Source organism: Cebus imitator, unplaced genomic scaffold, assembly GCF_001604975.1.
Source record: "Cebus imitator isolate Cc_AM_T3 unplaced genomic scaffold, Cebus_imitator-1.0 Scaffold439, whole genome shotgun sequence".
Taxonomy (NCBI): Eukaryota; Metazoa; Chordata; class Mammalia; order Primates; family Cebidae; genus Cebus; species Cebus imitator.
The window spans coordinates 1,407,301-1,428,431 of NW_016107754.1; the positions used below are offsets into that span (position 1 = coordinate 1,407,301).

General features: G+C 33.8%; 1 protein-coding gene across 2 annotated transcripts in view; it reads left to right on the plus strand.

Annotated features, from left to right (window-relative positions):
• CIP2A (cellular inhibitor of PP2A) overlaps positions 1–18,208 on the plus strand; it is a 39,526-nt gene extending 21,318 nt beyond the window's left edge. For both annotated transcript variants that reach the window (XM_017510419.2, XM_017510420.2), the window contains 11 exons: positions 901–1,042; positions 2,354–2,453; positions 4,585–4,703; positions 7,136–7,331; positions 7,978–8,052; positions 8,139–8,249; positions 10,604–10,800; positions 13,524–13,637; positions 14,208–14,290; positions 15,525–15,664; positions 16,583–18,208. In XM_017510419.2, the coding sequence (XP_017365908.1) occupies positions 901–1,042; positions 2,354–2,453; positions 4,585–4,703; positions 7,136–7,331; positions 7,978–8,052; positions 8,139–8,249; positions 10,604–10,800; positions 13,524–13,637; positions 14,208–14,290; positions 15,525–15,664; positions 16,583–16,753 (1,448 nt within the window). In that variant the 3' untranslated portion in view covers positions 16,754–18,208. The remainder of the gene's footprint in view (positions 1–900; positions 1,043–2,353; positions 2,454–4,584; positions 4,704–7,135; positions 7,332–7,977; positions 8,053–8,138; positions 8,250–10,603; positions 10,801–13,523; positions 13,638–14,207; positions 14,291–15,524; positions 15,665–16,582) is intronic.
• Positions 18,209–21,131: the final 2,923 nt, after the last annotated feature.

Sequence of the window (21,131 nt, forward strand, 5' to 3'; positions counted from 1 at the left end):
ATCAAATAATTCTGAGTTGCAAAGAAGTCCAAGTCCCGATTTTAAAACATTTCATTAATACTTTTTTACCGTGAGCAAAGAGCCACTGTATCTCAACCCGATCTCTTAAATTGATCTAGTCAGGTTTCCTTGTATCTCAGAGCAAAAGGAAAATGTTCTAGAGCAAATTCCTCTGTTTAATATCCTCTTCTAAGGTACTGCTCCTTAATTTTCTTCTTTCTTTAAAGTAGTGACTCTCAATGCTGATTTCTACCTAGAATCACCTGGAGAACATGTAAAAAAAAAAAAAAAAAATTGATGCTAAAACCTTACTTCCAGAGATTCTGATTTAATTGGAGTAATATGAAACCCTGAAATCACTCGGTAGTGTGTGTTTGTGTGTTGGCTTTTTTGTGATTGTTTAAACTATGCAGGTGATTCTAACATACGGTCCTTGAGAACCACTGCAGTAGGGACACATGATTGCTTGACCTTAGAGATATCTACAATTAATAAAGTGGGTCCTTCTCATTGAATTGGATCACAACTTGGCCCTTTTAAAAATAATAGCTATTTACTTTAATTTATAATATACAAATATGACAAAACAACTTCCCTTTATTCAATAAATATTTATTGAACCATTGAGATTCTTGCTAACAAAAACAGACATCCAATGGAGAAATATCCTCGGTTTTTTAACCTGTGAGTCAGAAACTTTGGGTGCCAGTCCATCTCTTACCACTTATTAGCCACTTACATTATTTGAGTTGCAGTTTCCTTGTCTGTCGTTGAGCTAATTTAACAATAATTATACTGGACAACAGTAATTATATAATTGGTATGAAATCATCCCAAATGGTATATTTTATACATAAAGTAATTTGAGAATTTTTTGTTGTGTATCTTAACAAAACTTACCTCTCTGTGGAGATGATACAATGAAAATGCATATTGCAAAAATCCTGACAACTGTCAAGTGTACCACTCTGATAGAACAACAGTTTACATATGGCAAGATTGACCTGGGATTTGGAACAAAGATTGCGGATTCTGAATTATCGTGAGTATATGAAATGTAATGACAAATTGGCAAGGTAGTAAAAAATCAAAAGATACGGTGATTCTCATCCTTTTGGAGGACCATCCTTTGGTTATAACTTAATATATAACAGATTAACAAACATATTTTCATAATGACTTTTTTGTAAATTCAATTTGTAGATTTTGTGCTTTTGAAGAAAGATATTAACATGCTTTTTATTGTTTAGGTTTCTTTTGTCTTATTGTAATTATCTAAGGGTTCTGAACATTTCTGGAGCTCCTTTTTGACATTGCCTCAGTAATTTATTTGTTTACTTTTTTTTTTTGAGATGGAGTCTTGCTCTTTTTGCCAGGCTGGATTGCAGTGGCACGATCTTGGCTCACTGCAACCTCCATCTACCGAAGTCAAGCGATTCCCCTGCCTCAGCCTCCTGAATAGGTGGGACTACAGGCGTGTGCCACCATGCCTGGCTAATTTTTTGTATTTTAATAGAGACAGGGTTTCACCATGGCCAGGCTGGTCTCGATCTCCTGACCTCATGATCCGCCCGCCTCAGCCTCCCAAAGTGCTGGGATTGCAGGGGTGAGCCACCGCGCTCGGCCTTAATTTTACTTTTTTAAATGAAAAGCATAAAAAAACAGAAGGGTAGTTTTATTACAAGGAAATCAGTCACTGCTGAAGATATTTTTAATCACAGCTCTCCTTCCTTAGCATGTCAGGAATTATGGTTAAAGATGGATTTTCACTGGATGGTAGTAAGATACTCTTGTATACCCTATAAATTAAGTCCATCTAACAAATCTTCATTGAAAACCTGCTAAATGCTAGACACTATTATTTGTTTCTATTTCCGTAAATGTCACAGTTGTCAGTAATTGTGTACCTTTAGAGTAAGAATTATCTGTTTTTATATTTTTATACTCCTTTCAGGTACAAAATTCAGAACATGACCTAATATAATTCATTTATTACACATTAGATATTCTGTATTGCCTAAGGTTACCCTCTGTTGATATTCTAATGACAAAGCTAAGTATTAAATGGACCATGTTTTAAAACTACTACTTACTTGAAACAGAAAGTTGAAGCCTGTTGGTAGTAGAAGAAATCCTGTCTAAGGCTATTAATGCCGGTTTGTTTTCTTTGGGTCTCGAGTTATAATGTTGATTGCTTTGTATTTTTACTTCTCAGTAGAAATAGTACTTTATCATCTTGAATCTTAAAAACACAAGTTTTTTTTTTTCTTTTCAGTTTCTTTAGAATTTTGGGCAGAAACAAGCTCTAAGAAATTTTTCAGTTGTCTAATTTAAATGTGATTTATCTTTAAAGCAAACTTGCTGCTGATGTAATTTTGAAAACTCTTGATTTGATTAACAAACTTAAACCATTGGTTCCTGGTATGGAAGTAAGCTTCTACAAAATCCTTCAGGTGGGTTTAAACTCTGGAAACATGGAAGTTTATTCATACATAAATGGTCCTAATATAAGTTTCTGTTTTAATATTCTGTTTTAATATTTAATAATCTTTAGAAGATGTTTCTCTTAGAATTGGCCATGAGAAGAAAATGTAAAGTTCTTGTCTTAAGTGGTTATAGTAGTCTCACTGCACAGTTATTTTATATACTTTTATAGGAATTGAACATAAGTGCTCATGACCCTTATGTAGAGAATGTTCACAATAGTGCTGCTTCCTTAGCCCTTTCCTTTCTTGTGTTGTGCTTATAAATTTCTTCATTTGTTTCTGTTGGCATTGGAGGAAGAGTGGTATTTGTTTTAGGGTTTTTGTTTTTGGTTAGGGTTGATGTAGGGTATTAAGGGGATAGGGAGACAGCCGAAAGTAAGGGACTTGATTGTGATAATTAGAAGGGCTGTGCAGAAAGTAATAACTCACAAATTTCAATGACAATAAGTAGCTGAGTAAGATCTCTAGATGTTATCAAAAGATAAGTACAACAAATTTAGTTCAAAGTTCTAATTGGCTTTTATTTGTGATTCTAAAATTTGACAGCGTCATTCTATAAAACAGAATGAATCATTCTCCTGGGCTAACAGAGGAGGTCAACTTTATAGACAGGAAAGGGCTGAAGAAAGCACAAATAGGGATCTAAAAGCAGATTGGTCATTTCAAAGTTATTTTGCTTATAGAGTTGTAATAAAGGGGACTTCCTTATAATACTATCTCAGGTTGACTAAAATCTCCTGGTTTCTTGGAAAACTAGCCTATTTCAAAGTGCAGTTTGATTACATGGCACTCATCTGAGCGACTCCTTTCTGGTTAGGTTTGGTCTGCCAAAGGCTAGTGTAGGAGTCTAGTCCAAAACAGTGGCCTCTTAAAACTTTGTGTAATAATATTTACCTTGGTATCTACAACACTTATGTTTACAACAGATGTTTAACAAAAATAGGTGGATTAGGTTACTACAGTAGCTTAACAGAGATGGCTCTAGTGACTATATAGACGGTATAGAAGCCAAAACTGAAACCTTAGGCAGGGACCACTGGTATGTTTTGAGAGCATGTTTAAGGGACTGAGTTCAAATGTTGGCTCTACTAGTCTTAATACGTTTTTGAGTAATTTATTTCACCTCTCTCAACTTCAATGTCCTTGACTAAAAACTGAAAATAGCAAGGCTTACCATTGAGAGTTTTGGAGATAATGCCCTGCTCTTACACAGTTCTATGACATTGGATTATACTTGAATACCTACAAGTTACTCAACATTTTAATTATTAAGGATTCATGTTTTAATATTGTCTGCACTAGTAACTTAGTGTATTTTTTAAAGGAGTCAAACTGATGTTATGTCAATTATTTAAGATACGTTTTTTATAATACAGGTTGAGCATCTCTAATTTGAAAATCTGAAATGCTCCAAGAACCAAAATGTTTTAAGTACCAACATGAGGCCCAAAGGAAGTGCCCACTGAAGCATTTTGGATTTTTGGATTAGAGTTGCCCACCTAGTAAGTATATGTAAATATTCTAAAATCTGCAAACATCAGAAATGTGTAACACTTCCAGTCCCAGACATTTTAGATAAGGAATACTCAACCTGTTGATGATTTGGGGCTTACAGTACTAATGTAAAATATTTACTGACATGAATGATTGAAGTAAGTATAAAATGTTCTAATTTAATTTGAATTTTACTTTTCATTTTATAGCCTTAATTTGGAAGTGATTGGCCGTTTTTAAGTTTTTCTTTTAAATGATAGCTTGGAAAAAAACATTAATTCTATACATCAGTCAGTTGTGGATTTTTAAGCCATGAAAATATATAAGGCATAATTTTTATAGGCATATTTAAAAGCATTCGAAACCTTTGCCAGATTTTTTTAAACTAATGTTCATATTGATTGCATGGCAGTGTAAACAGCCATAACAAGGTATAATATATTCAAGCTATATTATAATAGAGACTATAATGTATTCAGACATTAGAAACATTTTATAATTTGCCTAGAATTAAGATTTAGATATATTTACTCACCTCAACTCTGAAAGAGCTAACATTGTTTATTCTTTCTGCTTCTTCCTTTTTGGTTTCTGATTTATTTAGGACCCACGTTTGATTACTCCTTTGGCTTTTGCTTTAACGTCAGATAATAGAGAACAAGTACAGTCTGGACTGAGAATATTATTGGAAGCTGCTCCACTGCCAGATTTCCCTGCTTTAGTGTGAGTTGTAATCATTTACAGTCTATCTCTTGTGATGTCGGAATATCCCACTATGTTTCTTTAGTCCTCAGTATAGATAAACAAGCATATTAGTGAATTGAAGACTTCATTGTAATAGTAATTTTTCAAATGATTTCTAAAAATGTTTGATTCTTTTAAATGAAAAGTCCAGATGTATACTCACTCAGGGAAAAGCTAGATCTTGGTGGTTTAGTTTTCTTCATTTACTATCCCTCTATGTCTCTAGCCACTTCTTTTTAATGATAACTTCTGGACACTAAACTTACATCTTCCCAGTTTAGTTCCTCTATAGAAAGTTTAGTTTCCTTCTCGACTGTTTAAGGAAAAGGTCTAAGCATCAGTTGTTGACCAGATCTGGGTCAGCCATGAGAACAATGTAGACTAAAGGTTAGTTGGGGAATAGGCGAATGGGAGCGTTCCTAAAGAAAAAAAAATGGTGCTTTTATCACAAAGTGGAAAAATGATGATCAGGCAAAGTTTTCCACTATACTTGTTAATTTCAAGCAATAAGAATATTTACAATTATGTTTGAAAAAAAAATCAGGTTACAGGGCTTTCTGAACTTAATGGCTATTAGGAGTCTGGTTAAAAAATTCTTTTTCATTTAAGTTGTTTATGTGTATGAATTTGTAAAAATGGTTTGAATAATTTGAAGCAGTTGATAAACAGGAAAGATATTCCCTTTATACCAGGGGTCAGCGAACTGGCCAGTGGACAGGCACCTGTTTTTGTAAATAGTTTTATTGGAATATGGTCACACCCACTCATTTTTATACTCTGTCTATGTTGCTTTCGCTCTATAAAAGCAGAATTGGGTAATTGTGACAGAGACCAGGTAGGCCCTTGAGTCTAAGATACTTACTATTTTGACCTATAAGAAAAAGTGTGCTGGTCCATGCTATCTGCTATTCACTGATTTAGCAATTCCCATTTTTTGGAATTAGCAGTTTAGGTCATCGTACCTTAACAGTTAAAGAATGGTATGCAAGACCTAGAGACCATATAACCAAAATTCGCTTAATTTTATAATACATATTTTTTAACAGCAACAACAAAAATACATAGGATGCTTTTCAAGTAACAAGTTAAAAGTGGTCCGTGTGGTGGCCTGCTTGCCTAAACTGGCAATCTGACATGAAACAAAATGTCAGATTTTGTTTGAAATGAAACAAAACCTCAAAGCTTCAGAGGGGAAGTCTGCAGTCTCACTGAACATGGGAGTCTTAGCCTCTGCCTCTCTATGTGAGGCCTTCCCACTATTTTCACTTTGTCTTGGCATTCCCTGTCTTATTTGTGTTGCAGATAATTTTCTTTTTGAGCATTTTCTCTGGTGTCCATTTTATGCTTACTATTTAATGCCCTTATTTGACATTATCTCAAGCAGTTTAATAAGCTGAATGTATATTATGGATGCATTGGTAGGTAGCATTTTTTATGTGTGTATTCATTTGTTTGTTTTCAAGAGAGGGTCTCAGTCTATCACCCAGGCTGGGGTGCAGTGGTGTGATCATGACTCACTGTAGCTTCGACCTCTGGGGCTCAAATGATACTCCCTACTCAACCCCCTGAAGAGCTGGGACTACAGCTGTGTGCCACCATACCTGCCTAATTTATTAATTTTTTTGTAGAGGTAGGATCTCACCATGTTGCCCAGGCTGGTCTCGAACTTCCTGGACTCAAGTGATCCTCCCAAAGTGCTGGCGTTACAGGTGTGAGCCAGCCTATAGTAAATTAGACTGAGTGTCTGCCGTCATACAGTTTGCACTTTAGTTAGAAGATAAGTGAAAAAAAAAATTTTCATATTGTCTACATCACTATAGAGAGGATGAGTGGTTAATAATAATATTATTTATGGCATTAGTGAAGGCCTCTCTGAAAAGGTGAATTAGAACTGAGACCTGATGATAAGAAGGAGCCAGCCCTATGCAGATCTGGTAGGAAGCATGTTCCAGGTAAAGGAATAGCTCATATGAAAGCCTTCGGCGGAAGAAAGATAGGATTTTAAAGGGATAAAATGGAAGTCAGGTTGGTGAAAAGTATATACTGAGTAAGAAAGGAAAAGGAATAAGGACATAAAGGCCAGATGATATCACCCATGATAAGAATATTATTCTGACCAGTACCATTAACTTTGTACTTATAACAGATAATCCACACTCATAAACTAGTCTTAGAATGCCTCCAAACCAATGGTGAAGCTCTCATTATAAAGGGTTAGAAACAGAAAAGTGGGTGCTCTGGAAAATTTGGAATATTTCCCAAGACTTCATTTCATCATGGTCTCAGGATTATTTGAAGACTTCTATTCCAAAAAAGGACCCATTGTTAAAGATTTCCTAATTCTACACTAAGTCTGCCTTTTTTTCTATTTTCATATAGTTTTTATTTTCCTTTCTTTGACTCCCATTCAGACTTGGAGAAAGTATAGCGGCAAATAATGCCTATAGACAACAGGAAACAGAACATATACCCAGAAAAATGCCTTGGCAGTTATTAAATCACAGTTTTCCAACATCAGTAAAGTGTTTAACTCCTCCTCGTTTGAAAGATGGCATTCCTGGATTGAATATTGAAGAATTAATAGAGAAACTTCAGTCTGGAATGGTGGTGAGTGAAAAATAGCTATTATAACCTGGTACGTTACCAGCTGTATGTCAGCCCTGATTATAACGTTTATCTAAACACCATTAGGTACAGATTTCATCATTGAAAACTTATTTTTTAATATAAGAAATAACAATATTCTGGAAAATTTGGAAATAAAGGAAGAAAAATAAGTCATAAAATTTCAACATTTTGCTGGGTGCAGTGGCTTCTGCCCGTAATCCCAGCATTTTGGGAGGCCGAGGCGGACAGATCCCCTGAGCTCATGAGTTCAAGACCAGCCTGGGCAACATGGCGAATCCTCCTCTACCAAAAATACAAAAAATTAGCTGGGCGTGGTGGCATAAGCCTGTGGTCTTAGCTTCTCAGGAGGTTGAGGCAGGAGAATCACTTGAACTTAGGAAGCAGAAGTTGCAGTGAGCCAAGATCATACCACTGCACTCCAACCTGGGTGACAGAGTGAGACCCGTCTCAAAAAAACCTTTTTTTAAAAAAAGGAAATATTTGTGACCTGATGTACCATTTGTTTTTATTTTGTTACTCATCATTAAATTTTAATGATTTAGTTTTGAAGTAGGCGTTTATTTTGTCATTGTGTCAAAATATTTTAATGAAATTTTCTGATTTTTTTTTTACTCTTAAAATGTAGGTAAAGGATCAGATTTGTGATGTGAGAATATCTGACATAATGGATATATATGAGATGAAACTATCCACATTAGCTGTGAGTATAAGCTTATTTTAACGATGTGTAATAAGCTTTCATAGATGTATTCCTAAAATGAAAATTAATGATATGTTTTCTTGTAGTCCAAAGAAAGCAGGCTACAAGATCTTTTGGAAACAAAAGCTCTAGCCCTTGCACAGGCTGATAGACTGATTGCTCAACATCGCTGTCAAAGAACTCAAGCGGAAACAGAGGTATGTAGAATATAAAGACACATCTGATTAGTAAAAAAATTAACAAATGAAGTAAAACATGCAAAATATTAGTTATGTATTTGTTACTTTAATGGAAGTAAATTCTCTTTAACATTTGACATGCCTACTTCCTTCATCCTGAAATTCAGCCCTCTTTAATTTTGGTTACATCGTTATCCTCTGATTTTTTTTTTTTCTACCTAATATCATTTTCCTATATTATTTATGTTGTACCTTTAAGTGTTGGGGACTCTAGGGATTATGTTCTAAACCTTTTTCCTTTAGTTATGTGTTCCTTGGTTTCAGTGTTTACCAAAATATTAACGTTCCCAATTTTATATATCAAACACAGATCATTTTCCTGAGCACTGCGTGCCTATTTGCTCCATTTAAATATACAGGAAATACTTCAAACTCAGCATAACCTATAATGAACTAATTGCTCTTCCCTTTTTAAAAATTTACTCTTATGCAGTCCCTCTACTGTTTTTAGTGTTCTACAAATAGAAAACCTGGAAATCACACAGTTTGCCTTCTAGAGTTATTTACTAAGTCCGGTTGATTCTGCCTTGTAAATATTACTCTTTTCTGCCCTATTTCTGTTTCTACCACTATTTGCTATAGGCTGGATCCTTTTCATTTTTTGTATGAATCATAGCAGAACCTCTAATTAGTCTTCCTATCTTTAGTCTAGTACTCTCTTCTCAGCTCCTTTACAGCCAGTCATCTTTCCTTCACCTAGCCCCTCCCTCAGGGATCTCTAAGGCAGTAAAATGATCCTGTCCCTCTTGTGCTGAGTATCTTTCATAGTAGCTGCAATTGCTTTAAGAATGTCATTAAAATTCCTTAGTTTGTCATATAAGGATTCTAACTACAGGGTTCTCAATCCACATCTTTCATTTCTGTGCATTCTTTGCAGTCAACCACGTTTGGCTACTTTGCTTTTTCTGGAACTTGACATATTCTGGTTGTTTCTTTGTCACGGCACTTGACTTTCTATGTCTGGAACACCTTTTCCTCTCTTCTGCCTAACTCACAATCCTTCAGATTTCAGTTAAAATACCCACATTACCCAGAAGCCTACTCTGGTCTCCTCCTTCCCTTACATATGTTTGACAATCCTTCCTCTTTGTATCAAACCTATGCTTACCTCTCCATAACATTTTTCAAACCACGTGGAAATGCTGTTATCCCCCACCCATGGTATCAGAGACTGCTTCTATAGCTCCAAGCCCTAGCATAGCACTTGGCACATTGTAGGTGCTCAGTAAATTTGGCATTGTACTATGTACATATATAATGTATACCTTATGAGGGTGACCTTACTGCAGTAACATGAAATTCCCAGCAGATACAAATGGAATTATACAACTTGATATTATTTACAATGAATGAATTATAATACAGTGTTCCTGGCTTTTGAAAGAGGCATCAAAGTGAGTGACAAGTAAAATGCCTCTTAAGTCTTTTCAGAATAAAGGTATTCTGAATAATATAAAGAAATATAGCTGTATTTATTTATTTTTTTATTTTTACATGGTTTCATTTGACTGGTATGTCAAATCTGTCACAAATTACAAGGAAGAATCATTAGTAATATTAAAATAATTTTTCCCTCTCATAGCACATTTTTATATTCTCTGTCTATTGGACATGTCTTATATTTTATTAGAGAGTTTAATATTTTATGCCTGTTACTGGGAAAGCTTCTTAGAAAAATAGCACTAAATAACTGGATATAACTTCTTCACAGTTAAAGTCATAAAAGCAGAAGGGCTTAGGGTTTTGTCTAGGATTTTAAAATAAAGTCCAAAGGGCTGCGGGGAACTGACTTTTTATTCTCAGGACTTTTCTGCTTTTTTTAGTGTTTCATGTCACATAATACATACATACAGGTTATGGTATAGGTTACATTCCTTGATTATGCTAGATTAATTTTAAGTGTTTGATTTAGCATCTGTGATGTAGTTAAGATTTTGTTCTTAATTCTCACCAGAAATAAGAATGCTGATGGTGTGCACACTTAGCAGTTTAGTGTTAGTGACCACCCCTGAGGACCATACCCTTTTAACTGAATACTGTATGTAGCACTATCTTCATATTTCTGCAGTTGTATTCATTTCCATTAATTTGATCATAATGAGATTGTTTTTATCAGATAATTAAATAAAAAACTATACTTGTTAGAAGTAAATTCATAAGTATTTATGACTAATTAATATAGCTTTGCATGACCCAACAGATACCAGCTTATTAGATACTTAGTAAACCTTTTAAATTGTAGGAATTTGTTGAGCATGTTGTATAGATGATAGTAGAAAAGTCTATGTTCTTTTTGTTGTTGTTTGTTTAAGGCACGGACACTTGCTAGTATGTTGAGAGAGGTTGAGAGAAAAAATGAAGAGCTTAGTGTGTTGCTGAAGGCACAGCAAGTGGAATCAGAAAGAGCCCAGAGTGATATTGAGCATCTCTTTCAACATAATAGGAAGTTAGAGTCTGTGGCTGAAGAGCATGAAATACTGACAAAATCCTACATGGAACTTCTTCAGAGGTAAATAAAGTAAAACCTTCTATGTAAGGTTAGAACCTAAAATGAACATGCAGCATTTCTGTTCTGTGACCCGAAAATCCTTCTGTAAGCATTTCATATGTTCTGATAACACATAAGGTAAGTAATTAGAAACTTAAGTCAGCGTGAAATGAAGTATTGCCTCCTCAAACTCAGTGTCAGTGTTGGAAACAAAATACAGATCTTTCCAGTTGACTTCTTTTATGTATTCATACAGTCACCAGTCATTTGGGAGATAAGCTCCACAAGGACAAGTTTCTTCGTCTGTTTTGATCACTGACAAATCCCTAGGAACTTCAGGAGTGCTTGCTGCATAGTTAGGCCTTTCATTAATAATTTTTAAATAGACTTAGTAGGCAAATTAGTATTAGGTTGAATAGTCATTCTGCAGATCGAAAGTAGTTGAACATTGGCAATTTCTTATCATTCAGACTAATAGAATGGAAATTTAGGTGTAAGTGTTTAACTCATCTCTTAATGTCATTGATTATAGTTTACTTATATGTGTGATTATATCTGTAGAGTAAGTTCTTATAGGTGAATTGCTAAGTTAATGGGTATGTATATTTAAAATTTTGATAGATATTTCCAAATTTTCCTCTAATATATGACAGGTTGAGTATCCTTTTTGAACACAATGGTAGCACTCAAAAAGTTTAAGATTTGGGAGCACTTCCAATTTTGCACTGATTTTGGATTTTCAAATTAGTGATGCTCAACCTGTACCAATTTGTGTCCCTACTAACAAAGTTTGGTTTTTCCTCCCTTATAAACTCTTTTATCTTTTTAGGCCAGTTTTAAAACTTCTGAATTACAGGGAAGACCAGGAACAATTATACATTTTCTACCAATCTATAAAAATAAAAACACTCTGGAGGAAGTTGTTTATTACTTTATATTTTAAGATCGTTCCATGCTGTTAATACAGAGATAAAGAAATTTTTAGTTTGGTATAGTACATATGCTTATTTGTCCATCAATAATAATGAATGGAAAGAAATGAATAATATCTAGAAAATGATAATGAAGTGATTTTTTAACAGGATATTTTCCCCAGCAACATTTTACAAAGTCTGATTGTTTGAGGCACCACTGATAAAGTGTGGCATTAGCGATAAGTCAGGTTGAGAACTTCAGCAGTGAAGAAAATAAATTATAGAACTGAAATGGGGTCTGCTTGCTCAATATAGTAAAATCAGGTATCTGCACCAAGGTTTGCAGTGATGGAAAAAAAGGTTTTTATTGCAGGGTGCCAAGTAAAGAGGACCAGGCAGCAAAATGCTGAAATCCTGACCTCTCCAATAGCTTGCAAGCAAAGATTTTTAAAGGTAGGGGTAAATTTCAGAAAAGTGGAAGTTACAGCAAAATCATAAATCAATAAAGGTTACATATTGGTTTAAGCCTAAAGGACAGGATATTGTGAAGCAGGGGCTTATAGGTCATAGGTAGACTCAGAGATTTTTCGATTTGCCGTTTAAGGTAGAGCAGCTTTGTTTAAAAATTTGGGATCAGTAGAAAAATGTTAACTAGCTAGGGAGAGTGACTTTCTTCAAGACCCTGAGAAAGAAACTTAGAACGAAAAACAATGGTTACAATTCAGCCTTCATTCCCCCCTTATCTGAGGTCTACTTGCCCATGGATCTGGTCCGTGGGGTTTCTCAGTGAGGGTCCAGGTCTCAGAAATACAACTCAGGGACATATGGTAAGTTGTTTTCTTTAAGCTCTGTAAGGAATCAAGCCTTTCTGGTACTCTTAAGTTTGTTAACTATTGATATAGGCTACTATTACCTTCCTGTTTAACAAGTTACTTATTTACTTTGAGGGCCTCCTAGATCCTTGGAATTTCCCTTGAATGAACTCAGGATTTTCCTTTATTTCCAAGCTTGAGGTCCTCAGGCCTCCAAAAAAGGGGGTCCCTGCTATGTCTTACATAGAGAACGAATATAGGCAGGGTCCAAGAAAGGTAGATGGTTTCTAAGACCTGCTTATGTTCCAGCTAGTGATTTAGGGGCCAAAAGTTGAAATTCCTTGAATGGACAAATGTGTAACATAAATGACGCTGGCTAGGGAAAAGGTCATTTGTAATGGTCAGGACTGTCTAAAGGTACTCAAACTCAGGTTGTTAAAAATCCTATATGGATTATATACAAAAACTGCTAGCCAAATTTGGCTGTCAGTTTTGTTTGTTGGTTTGGTTTGTTTGATTTGGTTTTTGGGTTGCTTTTAAAAGTCTTGGTACTTAGTGAAATAAAAGTGACATTTTATGCTTATGGTAGTTGAGTATTAAAGTATCACTTTAGAAAGTATTTTTTCTGTGTTTACTTTGCAGATAAAATAAGACTATTAGATGCAGAATGTTAAGGAGACAAATATAGAACCCTTAACTTATTTAGAGCAAATTATGTAATGCAATATCATCTGTAAAATAAAGCTTTATATCCATAAATATGAGGATAATGTTGCACACATTTCTATTTCATTGTAATTTTTACCACATCAGTCAACCAAAACATAGTTAAAACATGTATTTACATCCTGTTAGAGTTGATCAAATTCTATTTATGTCTTGTCTGTTCATAACATTCCTTCTCTTTCAGCATACGTAATTTGGTTAGAAGAAATAGTAGAGAAAACACTGAGAGTTTCTTTTCCCGTTCATATATTTTCCTCCATAATGGTGCCAACTCACTTTCTTGTCTTTTCAGAAATGAAAGTACTGAAAAGAAGAATAAAGATTTACAGATCACATGTGATTCTCTGAATAAACAAATTGAGACAGTGAAAAAGTTGAATGAGTCACTTAAGGAACAGAATGAAAAGTAAAATCTCTAGTCTTATATTCTGAATATGTGGGGTTCTTCAAAAATAAAATGATTCTCTTTCTATATAGAACATTGTTTTTTATTGATAAAATTAAGAGAATTATCAGTTATTTTAGATATAAGATATACATTTGGTGGAATTTGCAGGCAATTGCTGTTGATAGAAATTTTGTTTTAAAGGCTGGGTATGGTGGCTCACACCTATAATCCACCACTTTGGGAGGCCAGGGTGGGTGGATCATCTGAGGTCAGGAGTTCAAGACTAGTCTGGCCAACATGGCCACACTCCATCTTTACTAAAAATAAGAAAATTAGCTGGGCATTTTGGTGGGTGTCTGTAATCTCAGCTACCCGGGAGGCTGAGGCAGAAGAATTGCTTGAGTCCAGGAGGCAGAGGTTGCAGTGAGGGCAAGATCATTCCACTGCACTCCAGCCTGGGTGACTGAGCGAGACTCCGTCTTAAAAAAAAAAAAAAAAAGAAATTTTGTTTTAAAATACTTGTTAGGGAGAAAAAGTCACAAATGACATATGGTCATTAATGTTTTCTTCTTTTTTAAATAACTTCAGGAGTATTGCCCAATTAATAGAGAAAGAAGAACAGAGAAAAGAGTTACAGAATCAGCTAATAGACAGAGAATATAAGCTAGCAAGTAAGTGGCTTCTTATTTAATACATTGTCTATTTTTAATGTATTTCTGTTGGAAGCATGAGTGGTTTCATTTGCTTTTTTATTTTCTACTTCCCTTATTGTTTTAAACCTTAATCACATTTGAAATGGCTTCTTCCCTTTTCTTGCCATAATATTTCACAAAAGTGTTTCAGTTTGATCAAGCTGAAAAAGCAGTACATTTTTTTGAAATTTAGGAGCTGTAAGAAATTGGCCAGGCACAGTGTCTCACGCCTGTAATCCCAACACTTTGGGAGATGAAGGTGGGCAGATTGCTTGAGCTTAGGAGTTTGAGACCAGCCTAGGCTACATGGTAAAACCCCATCTTTACAAAAAAATACAAAAATCTAGCCAGGTGGTGGGTACCCGTAGTTACAGCTGCTCAGGAGGCTAAAATGGGAGAATCACTTGAACCTGTGATGTCAAGGCTGCAGTGAGCTGTGTTCACTGCACTGCGCTCCAGCCTGGGTGACAAACTGAGACTCTGTCTCAAAAAAATAAAGAAATGATTGCACATTTAATTTTTTATAATTTCAACTTTTAGAATCTGGAGCATGTGTTCAGGTCTGTAACCCTGGGTATATTGCCTGACATGGAGGCTTGGGGTATGGATCTCATCACTCAGTGAGCATAGTACCAAATAGGTAGCAATAGGTAATTTTCAACGCCTCCCCAACTCTAGTCTGCAGTTTCTATTGGTTCCATTTTTATATCCATGTGTACTCAATATTTAGTTCCCACTTACAAGTGAAAACTGGGAGTATTTAGTTTTCTATTTGTTCATTAAATCACTTAGGACTATGGATTGCACTTTTCAAAATGTTAAAATGTTAAAGGAACGTAACAGCAGGTGGCAGTATTAGGTAACTTTTGGTTACTAGCCTCTTAATGGTATATTAGAAATGATCCAAGAAAATAGTTTTGTTCTCACTTGCCCTAAAGTGCAGGCACCTACCTATACAATTTTTCATAGTTGGAGGTCTCCCTTTTCTTACCCTTATGCTCTGAGATTGTCCTTCACTTATAAAGTGTATTATATTTAGAACAGAGGATGGAGGAAAGACATGGAGATTTGATATTTTCTATAGAATACTGTGTTAAGTTTCTCTTCATTGTTCTAATTATTTTTCTTTTGCTCTTATAGTAACTACTAAACCTTTTCAGAGTAGTCAGCGTAATACCTCTGAGTATATAGCTGACTGATTTTTTTTTTTAAGACTTGCATCAAAAAACAAAAGTACAAGAAGAAAAGATTAAAACCATACAAAAAGAAAAGGAAGATACGGAAGAAACCATTGATATCCTTAGAAAAGAATTAAGCAGAACAGAACAGATAAGAAAAGAGTTGAGCATTAACGTAAGACTCTGTTCCATTTCTCATTTTCATTAAAATGAAAAAGTCTGTTGTGAAAAGGGTGAATATGTATAAATGAATGTTCTATTTCTTTAGCAAATTTTTAAAAAGATATTAGGGTCTCAAAGCCACTTGAGTATCATTTGTTATGAGGTTTTCACAATGTATTTCCTAAAATAAACCCTTATTAAACAAATACTTTGTGTCAGCACTTACTACTTACTACTTTCTGCAAAGAATACAGAAAGGGATTTCCAGTTATTGATGTCATATATAGGTAGCTGTATGATTTTCACTTTAACAAGTATTATATAATATGTAAATATTAATAAATATTTTCAACGTACCGCTGAAGACACTGGGTCTGAGGTTACTTACTAAAGTCACACAGCTAATAAGTGAATCAGTAGATAACGTATTCTGAATACGAGTCCAGGGTTCTTTCTACATTACAATGGTTGCATACCTTGAGTGGTAGCTATGAATTGCACTTTCTGGCCCATTTACTACCAAGAAGATGAGAACAGACTAGGATTAAAAGACTGATCTAGTACAGAGCATGAGTAACAGAAGCATAAAATTTAGTACTGCATTTACAATTTTTCTGGTTCCTCTTTAATGTGATGAACTTATTAGTAATTTTAATATGTAGTATATAGCATTTTCTGCAGAATTTCAGCTGCTGACATTAACTTAAGACAAGTTGAAAGTGTATTCTCAATTTGTATTACATTGTTCAATGATTATTCATTTTAAACTTACCATATAATTGAATTAATTAAAGCATAATATTTATAGTGTGTCTTGAAATGGTTATCGTACAAATAAAAAATAAAAGCATCTTAAAATATCTGTACAGAGAAAACATTAAAGTTATTTTTCTTCTCAATTCTTCCTCCTCCACCAACCCCAATTCCTTAGGCTTCCTCCCTAGAGGTTCAAAAAGCACAATTAGAAGGTTGTTTGGAAGAGAAAGAGTCCTTGGTGAAACTTCAGCAAGAGGAATTGAACAAACAGTCCCACATGATAGCGATGATCCACAGCTTAAGTGGTGGAAAAATAAATCCGGAAACTGTGAATCTCAGTATATAGACATTATGGCGTTTTGGAATTTGTAATCTAATGATATTTTTTGATGTATTTATCTATTGGAGCTGGGTGGGTAGGGAATTTGTGACTTAACAACAATAAAATATTATTATCTAATTTAGTAAAGAACCTGATCTGATGCATGTTTTTCATTTGATTTTTTTGAATTAGAAATTTAATTTTTTAAGTTTTACTTTTTGTTTCTGGCTTTTATTGCTTAAGGTTGGGTCTCACATTAGAAAATCCTTTTTAGCCTCTATTATCATTTTTCTCAGGTTCTTTCCTTTTTGTTGCTTTCTATTCTGTTTTGCCTGTCTTAATTATTCTCATTTGTGATTATTTAGATCTTTAAGACCAAACTTTCTTGATATAACAATGCTAAGATTATAAATTTAAAATATAATTATTAGTAAAAAGAGAGAAGGTATAATACTGCTAGAGAAGTTTTTCTCTAAAGAAGCACAAAAGAAAATATTAGTGAATTTAAAATAATTTTTATTACTGCATGACATGACGTAATTTCTAAATTTGAAAAAAATGCAATGGTAATCAAATGTATAAAAACTAGAAAACTGTTATTGTGTTACACTATTACATTTAAATTATTACATTTAACACCATAGTTGTCTCATAAAAAATCTAATAGCTTGTAGAATTATTTGTAAGGTATCTTTAGTTTTTTTCTCTTTTTTTAAAATGTTGCATAGTGGTCCATATCATCTGTAATTAAAGTTTCTCATGATTTACATAAGGATAATTTGGATTCTACTCTTGCTACATATTCAGAAAAATATTATTTACTGTTAATTCTGACAGGAATTCCATTTAATATGTTGTCTTAAATAGTTTTTAATTCATTTAATTTTAAAGGATAGGGTAGATATCTTTGTGGGTTTTTTTAAGTACAAGAGTCCTTCCGTATTTTTCATTTGAATCATATACTCTAACTACTCTGTAAGAAAAGCTTTTACATTAATATTTTGATTTAATTTATTGCTCTACCATTACAGTCATTAATTTTACTTGGTTTTCTTCACCATATATCTCTTTAAGTGAATTTAGATTTTTTGTACAGTTCTGGAAATTTTTAACAAGTATTGTGCAGAGTAAAACATTTTAAATTACTACTTGTTCTAAAGAGGAGGTACATTCTATTTCTCTTTTGAAATGGCATTTTCAACCAAATATAAAAAAGTTTAAGTGGGTAGATATGACTGAAGAACAGAAGGTTCTATAAAATAAAAGGGACAAAAAGTTAAAGAAATAAATGAATGAACCAAAAACTCTAGGGAAAGTCAATCTATCTTTACAATTTAGACATCTTGAGGCAGCCTATCCTAGTGCTGCCCTACACAATTTTCTGTGATGATGGCAATGTTCTATCCTGTCCAGTACCATAGCCAGTGGCTATAGGTGGCCATTGAGCACTTGAAATGTGGCCCGTGCAACTGAAAAAAATAAATTTTTAATTTTATTTTATCTTAATTTTCATAACCACCCTATTGGAAAATACAGATCTATCCCATTCTCATAAGTATGTGTTTATTTAAAGAACTCAATTTGCCTTTTCTTAAAGATCTACATAGTTACTCCATGTATATATTAGTAGCCCTTTTTAAATATACTTTTAACCTGTTTATTCTAATCTTTTCTCCCTAAAGAGGAAAGTCCATACTGTAGCTTGGAAGGTGAGTACCAATTATCATCCTTTACCACTTTCTGTCTCTTGTAGCACCTTTCATATTGTTTCTGTTGTTTTTCTTAATACCTTTACTATATTGGTTACTTTTTTTCTTGTTGGACTGTGTACCTCATATTAAAAAAACAAAAGTGTGTATAATTTTTTTTTTCTAAAAAATAATTTTAATCAAATTTGAACCACCACCATATCAGGGTTTTCCATGTGTGTATGCATGCCCATTTCCTAATGGAAAAAACAAAACTTAGGAAGTGCATCATTACATTAGGATTACTCACACCTTCTTAAAATTTTACTGGGGAGAGTTTGTCTCCAGAGTATACATTAACACAGTTCCTTTTGCTATTTACACTGGCCACTTGAACAAATAGATGCTTCTCATAAAATTTGGTTGATTGAAGTTTATACTAAATTGGTCATTAATTTAATGTCAGTATAAAAATAATGAAACCGTATGCTGTGTCTTAGGAAGTGATCAGGTCAATGTCTTTTAGGATCTATCTACTTATTCTTTTCCTCCCTTCAGATAGTTATGAACTATATTTACAACTTTGCTATTGGCATATATATCATTGTACCAAACATGTGTCCTGTTTGTGACGTCATCCTTTGCAAGAGTTAGCAGACATTTTCTGTAAAGGGCCAGATAGTAAATATATATTTAGGCTTTTTAAACATAGCTTCTGTCATAGCAACTCAACCCTGCTATTGTAGCACAAAAGCAGACAATACATAAATTAATAGTCATGGCTGTGTTCCAATAAAACTTATTAACAAAACTAGTCTAAATTTTGCTATTAGATGTTACATTTACTTATTAAGAAATGTCTTTTTATGCTTGGTAATCTTTATTTTGAAGTCTATTTTATTTGATAAAAATATAGCCACTTAATCCTTTTCATGTTTTCTGTTGTCCTGATACATCTTTTTCTGTTAGTCTACTTCTAACCTGTATGTTTATATGTAAAATTCGTGACTTATTAAAAAAAATATATAGTTAGGTCTTGCTTTTTTAATCAATTTTGACAAAATCTATTGCAGTCCAGTTAGAGTTAATATTGTACCACTTAACATAAAAATGTAAATACCTTGCAACTATATAGGTCCATCTCTCCTCCTCTCATCCTGCATACTGTAGTCGACATGTATATTACCTCTGCTTATGTAGCTAACCCTCAAACAATGTGATAATTTTTGCTTTAAGCAGTCATATAGAAAAACTCTGACTGTCAGCATCAGTATATTCACCTATTTGCGTGCACCAATACAATAGTTTCTTCAGTGTAACATTCCTATTTTTCCCTTTGGAAATAATAAGTAATTTGTGGGCAGTTACTTGCATATATGCTGTTTCTTTTCCACCTTGCATCCGCTGGTTTTAGTATTGTTGCTAATTCTTACTTGAATCAGTTCTTAATTTGATGGTTGGTTGCCAAGTGGTTATATTCTTACCTTTTAAAGGTAGAAAATTGAACATTTTGGTAATGTTATAATGTGCTGAAAATAGTAGTCTACATGAAATCACTTATTCATAAAATTAAAATATAGTACTTATAGTTTTACAGTTAATACAGCATATACTTTTCGTGCATATTCTTACAAGCAAAGCATGTGAGATTTGCTTTCTATACTTTAAGAAAATAAATATGTATGTTAAGCATATTGATTTTTTTTTAACTGCAAGACCCTTTGGATATTGTTTTTCTACCCCAACCTTCTAAATTGAGAATTGCTTGTTTAAATCATGAGATTCGATTCATTTGGGTCATCACTTTACCTTGGCTCTCAGTGATCACCAATGAATATTAAATGTTTATTACTCATAATAAAGTATCTTGGATTAAGAAAACAATTGTACATTTCCAGGCTTCACTGAGTTTACATTCTAGATAATTAACTTTTAAAAATTAATTAAAACTTGGTTACTACTTACACCTGTATTCCTGTAATTTTGGGAGCCTAGGCAGGCAGATCGTTTGAGGCAGAAGTTCCAGACTGGCCTGGGCAACAAAGTGACACACTCGTCCCTACAAAAAAAAAAAAAAAAAAATTAACTGGGTGTGGTGGCATGTCCCTCAAGCTGCAGTGCAGTGAGCAGTGATTGCACCATTGCACCCCAGACTTTATAGGTGTGTATATAAAATACGGCCTTTTTTTTTTTAAAGGCAGATGTTTCATTAATTTTTTATAGTGTGAATAATAAGCCTGATAAATACTTGAAAGTGTATGTCTGTGTACTCCATAAATTGAGAGGAAACATTGTGAACTCAAAAACTCATGGTTTATTTTGAACGTGCAAATCACTTTGAAACCTTATACAGTCTCACTTGGTTAAGCATTTTGTAGTGAATTTACTTTCTTCCTGTCATCAGATGCCTCTGTGAGACCTGTTTCATTTATGCTTGTGTTCATTTAAACATTTCAAAACTACCCCAGAGAAAACCTATCACTTAACCATGAATAAGAGGTATCATAACTCTTAAAACCCAGCTTTTTTGCAACAAGTATCCCTTCATAAATGCAAGAAAGAGTAAGCCTCTTTCTTTCCAACTAAACGTAGTATTTTAGTTGTCTACTTCCCTAAGGACCCAGTATCTGTATTTTCTCGATACCTCAAAATATGATGGATAATCCCAGGATACATAGCAAAGGACTGTCCACTACTACATTAGAGAGAGACAT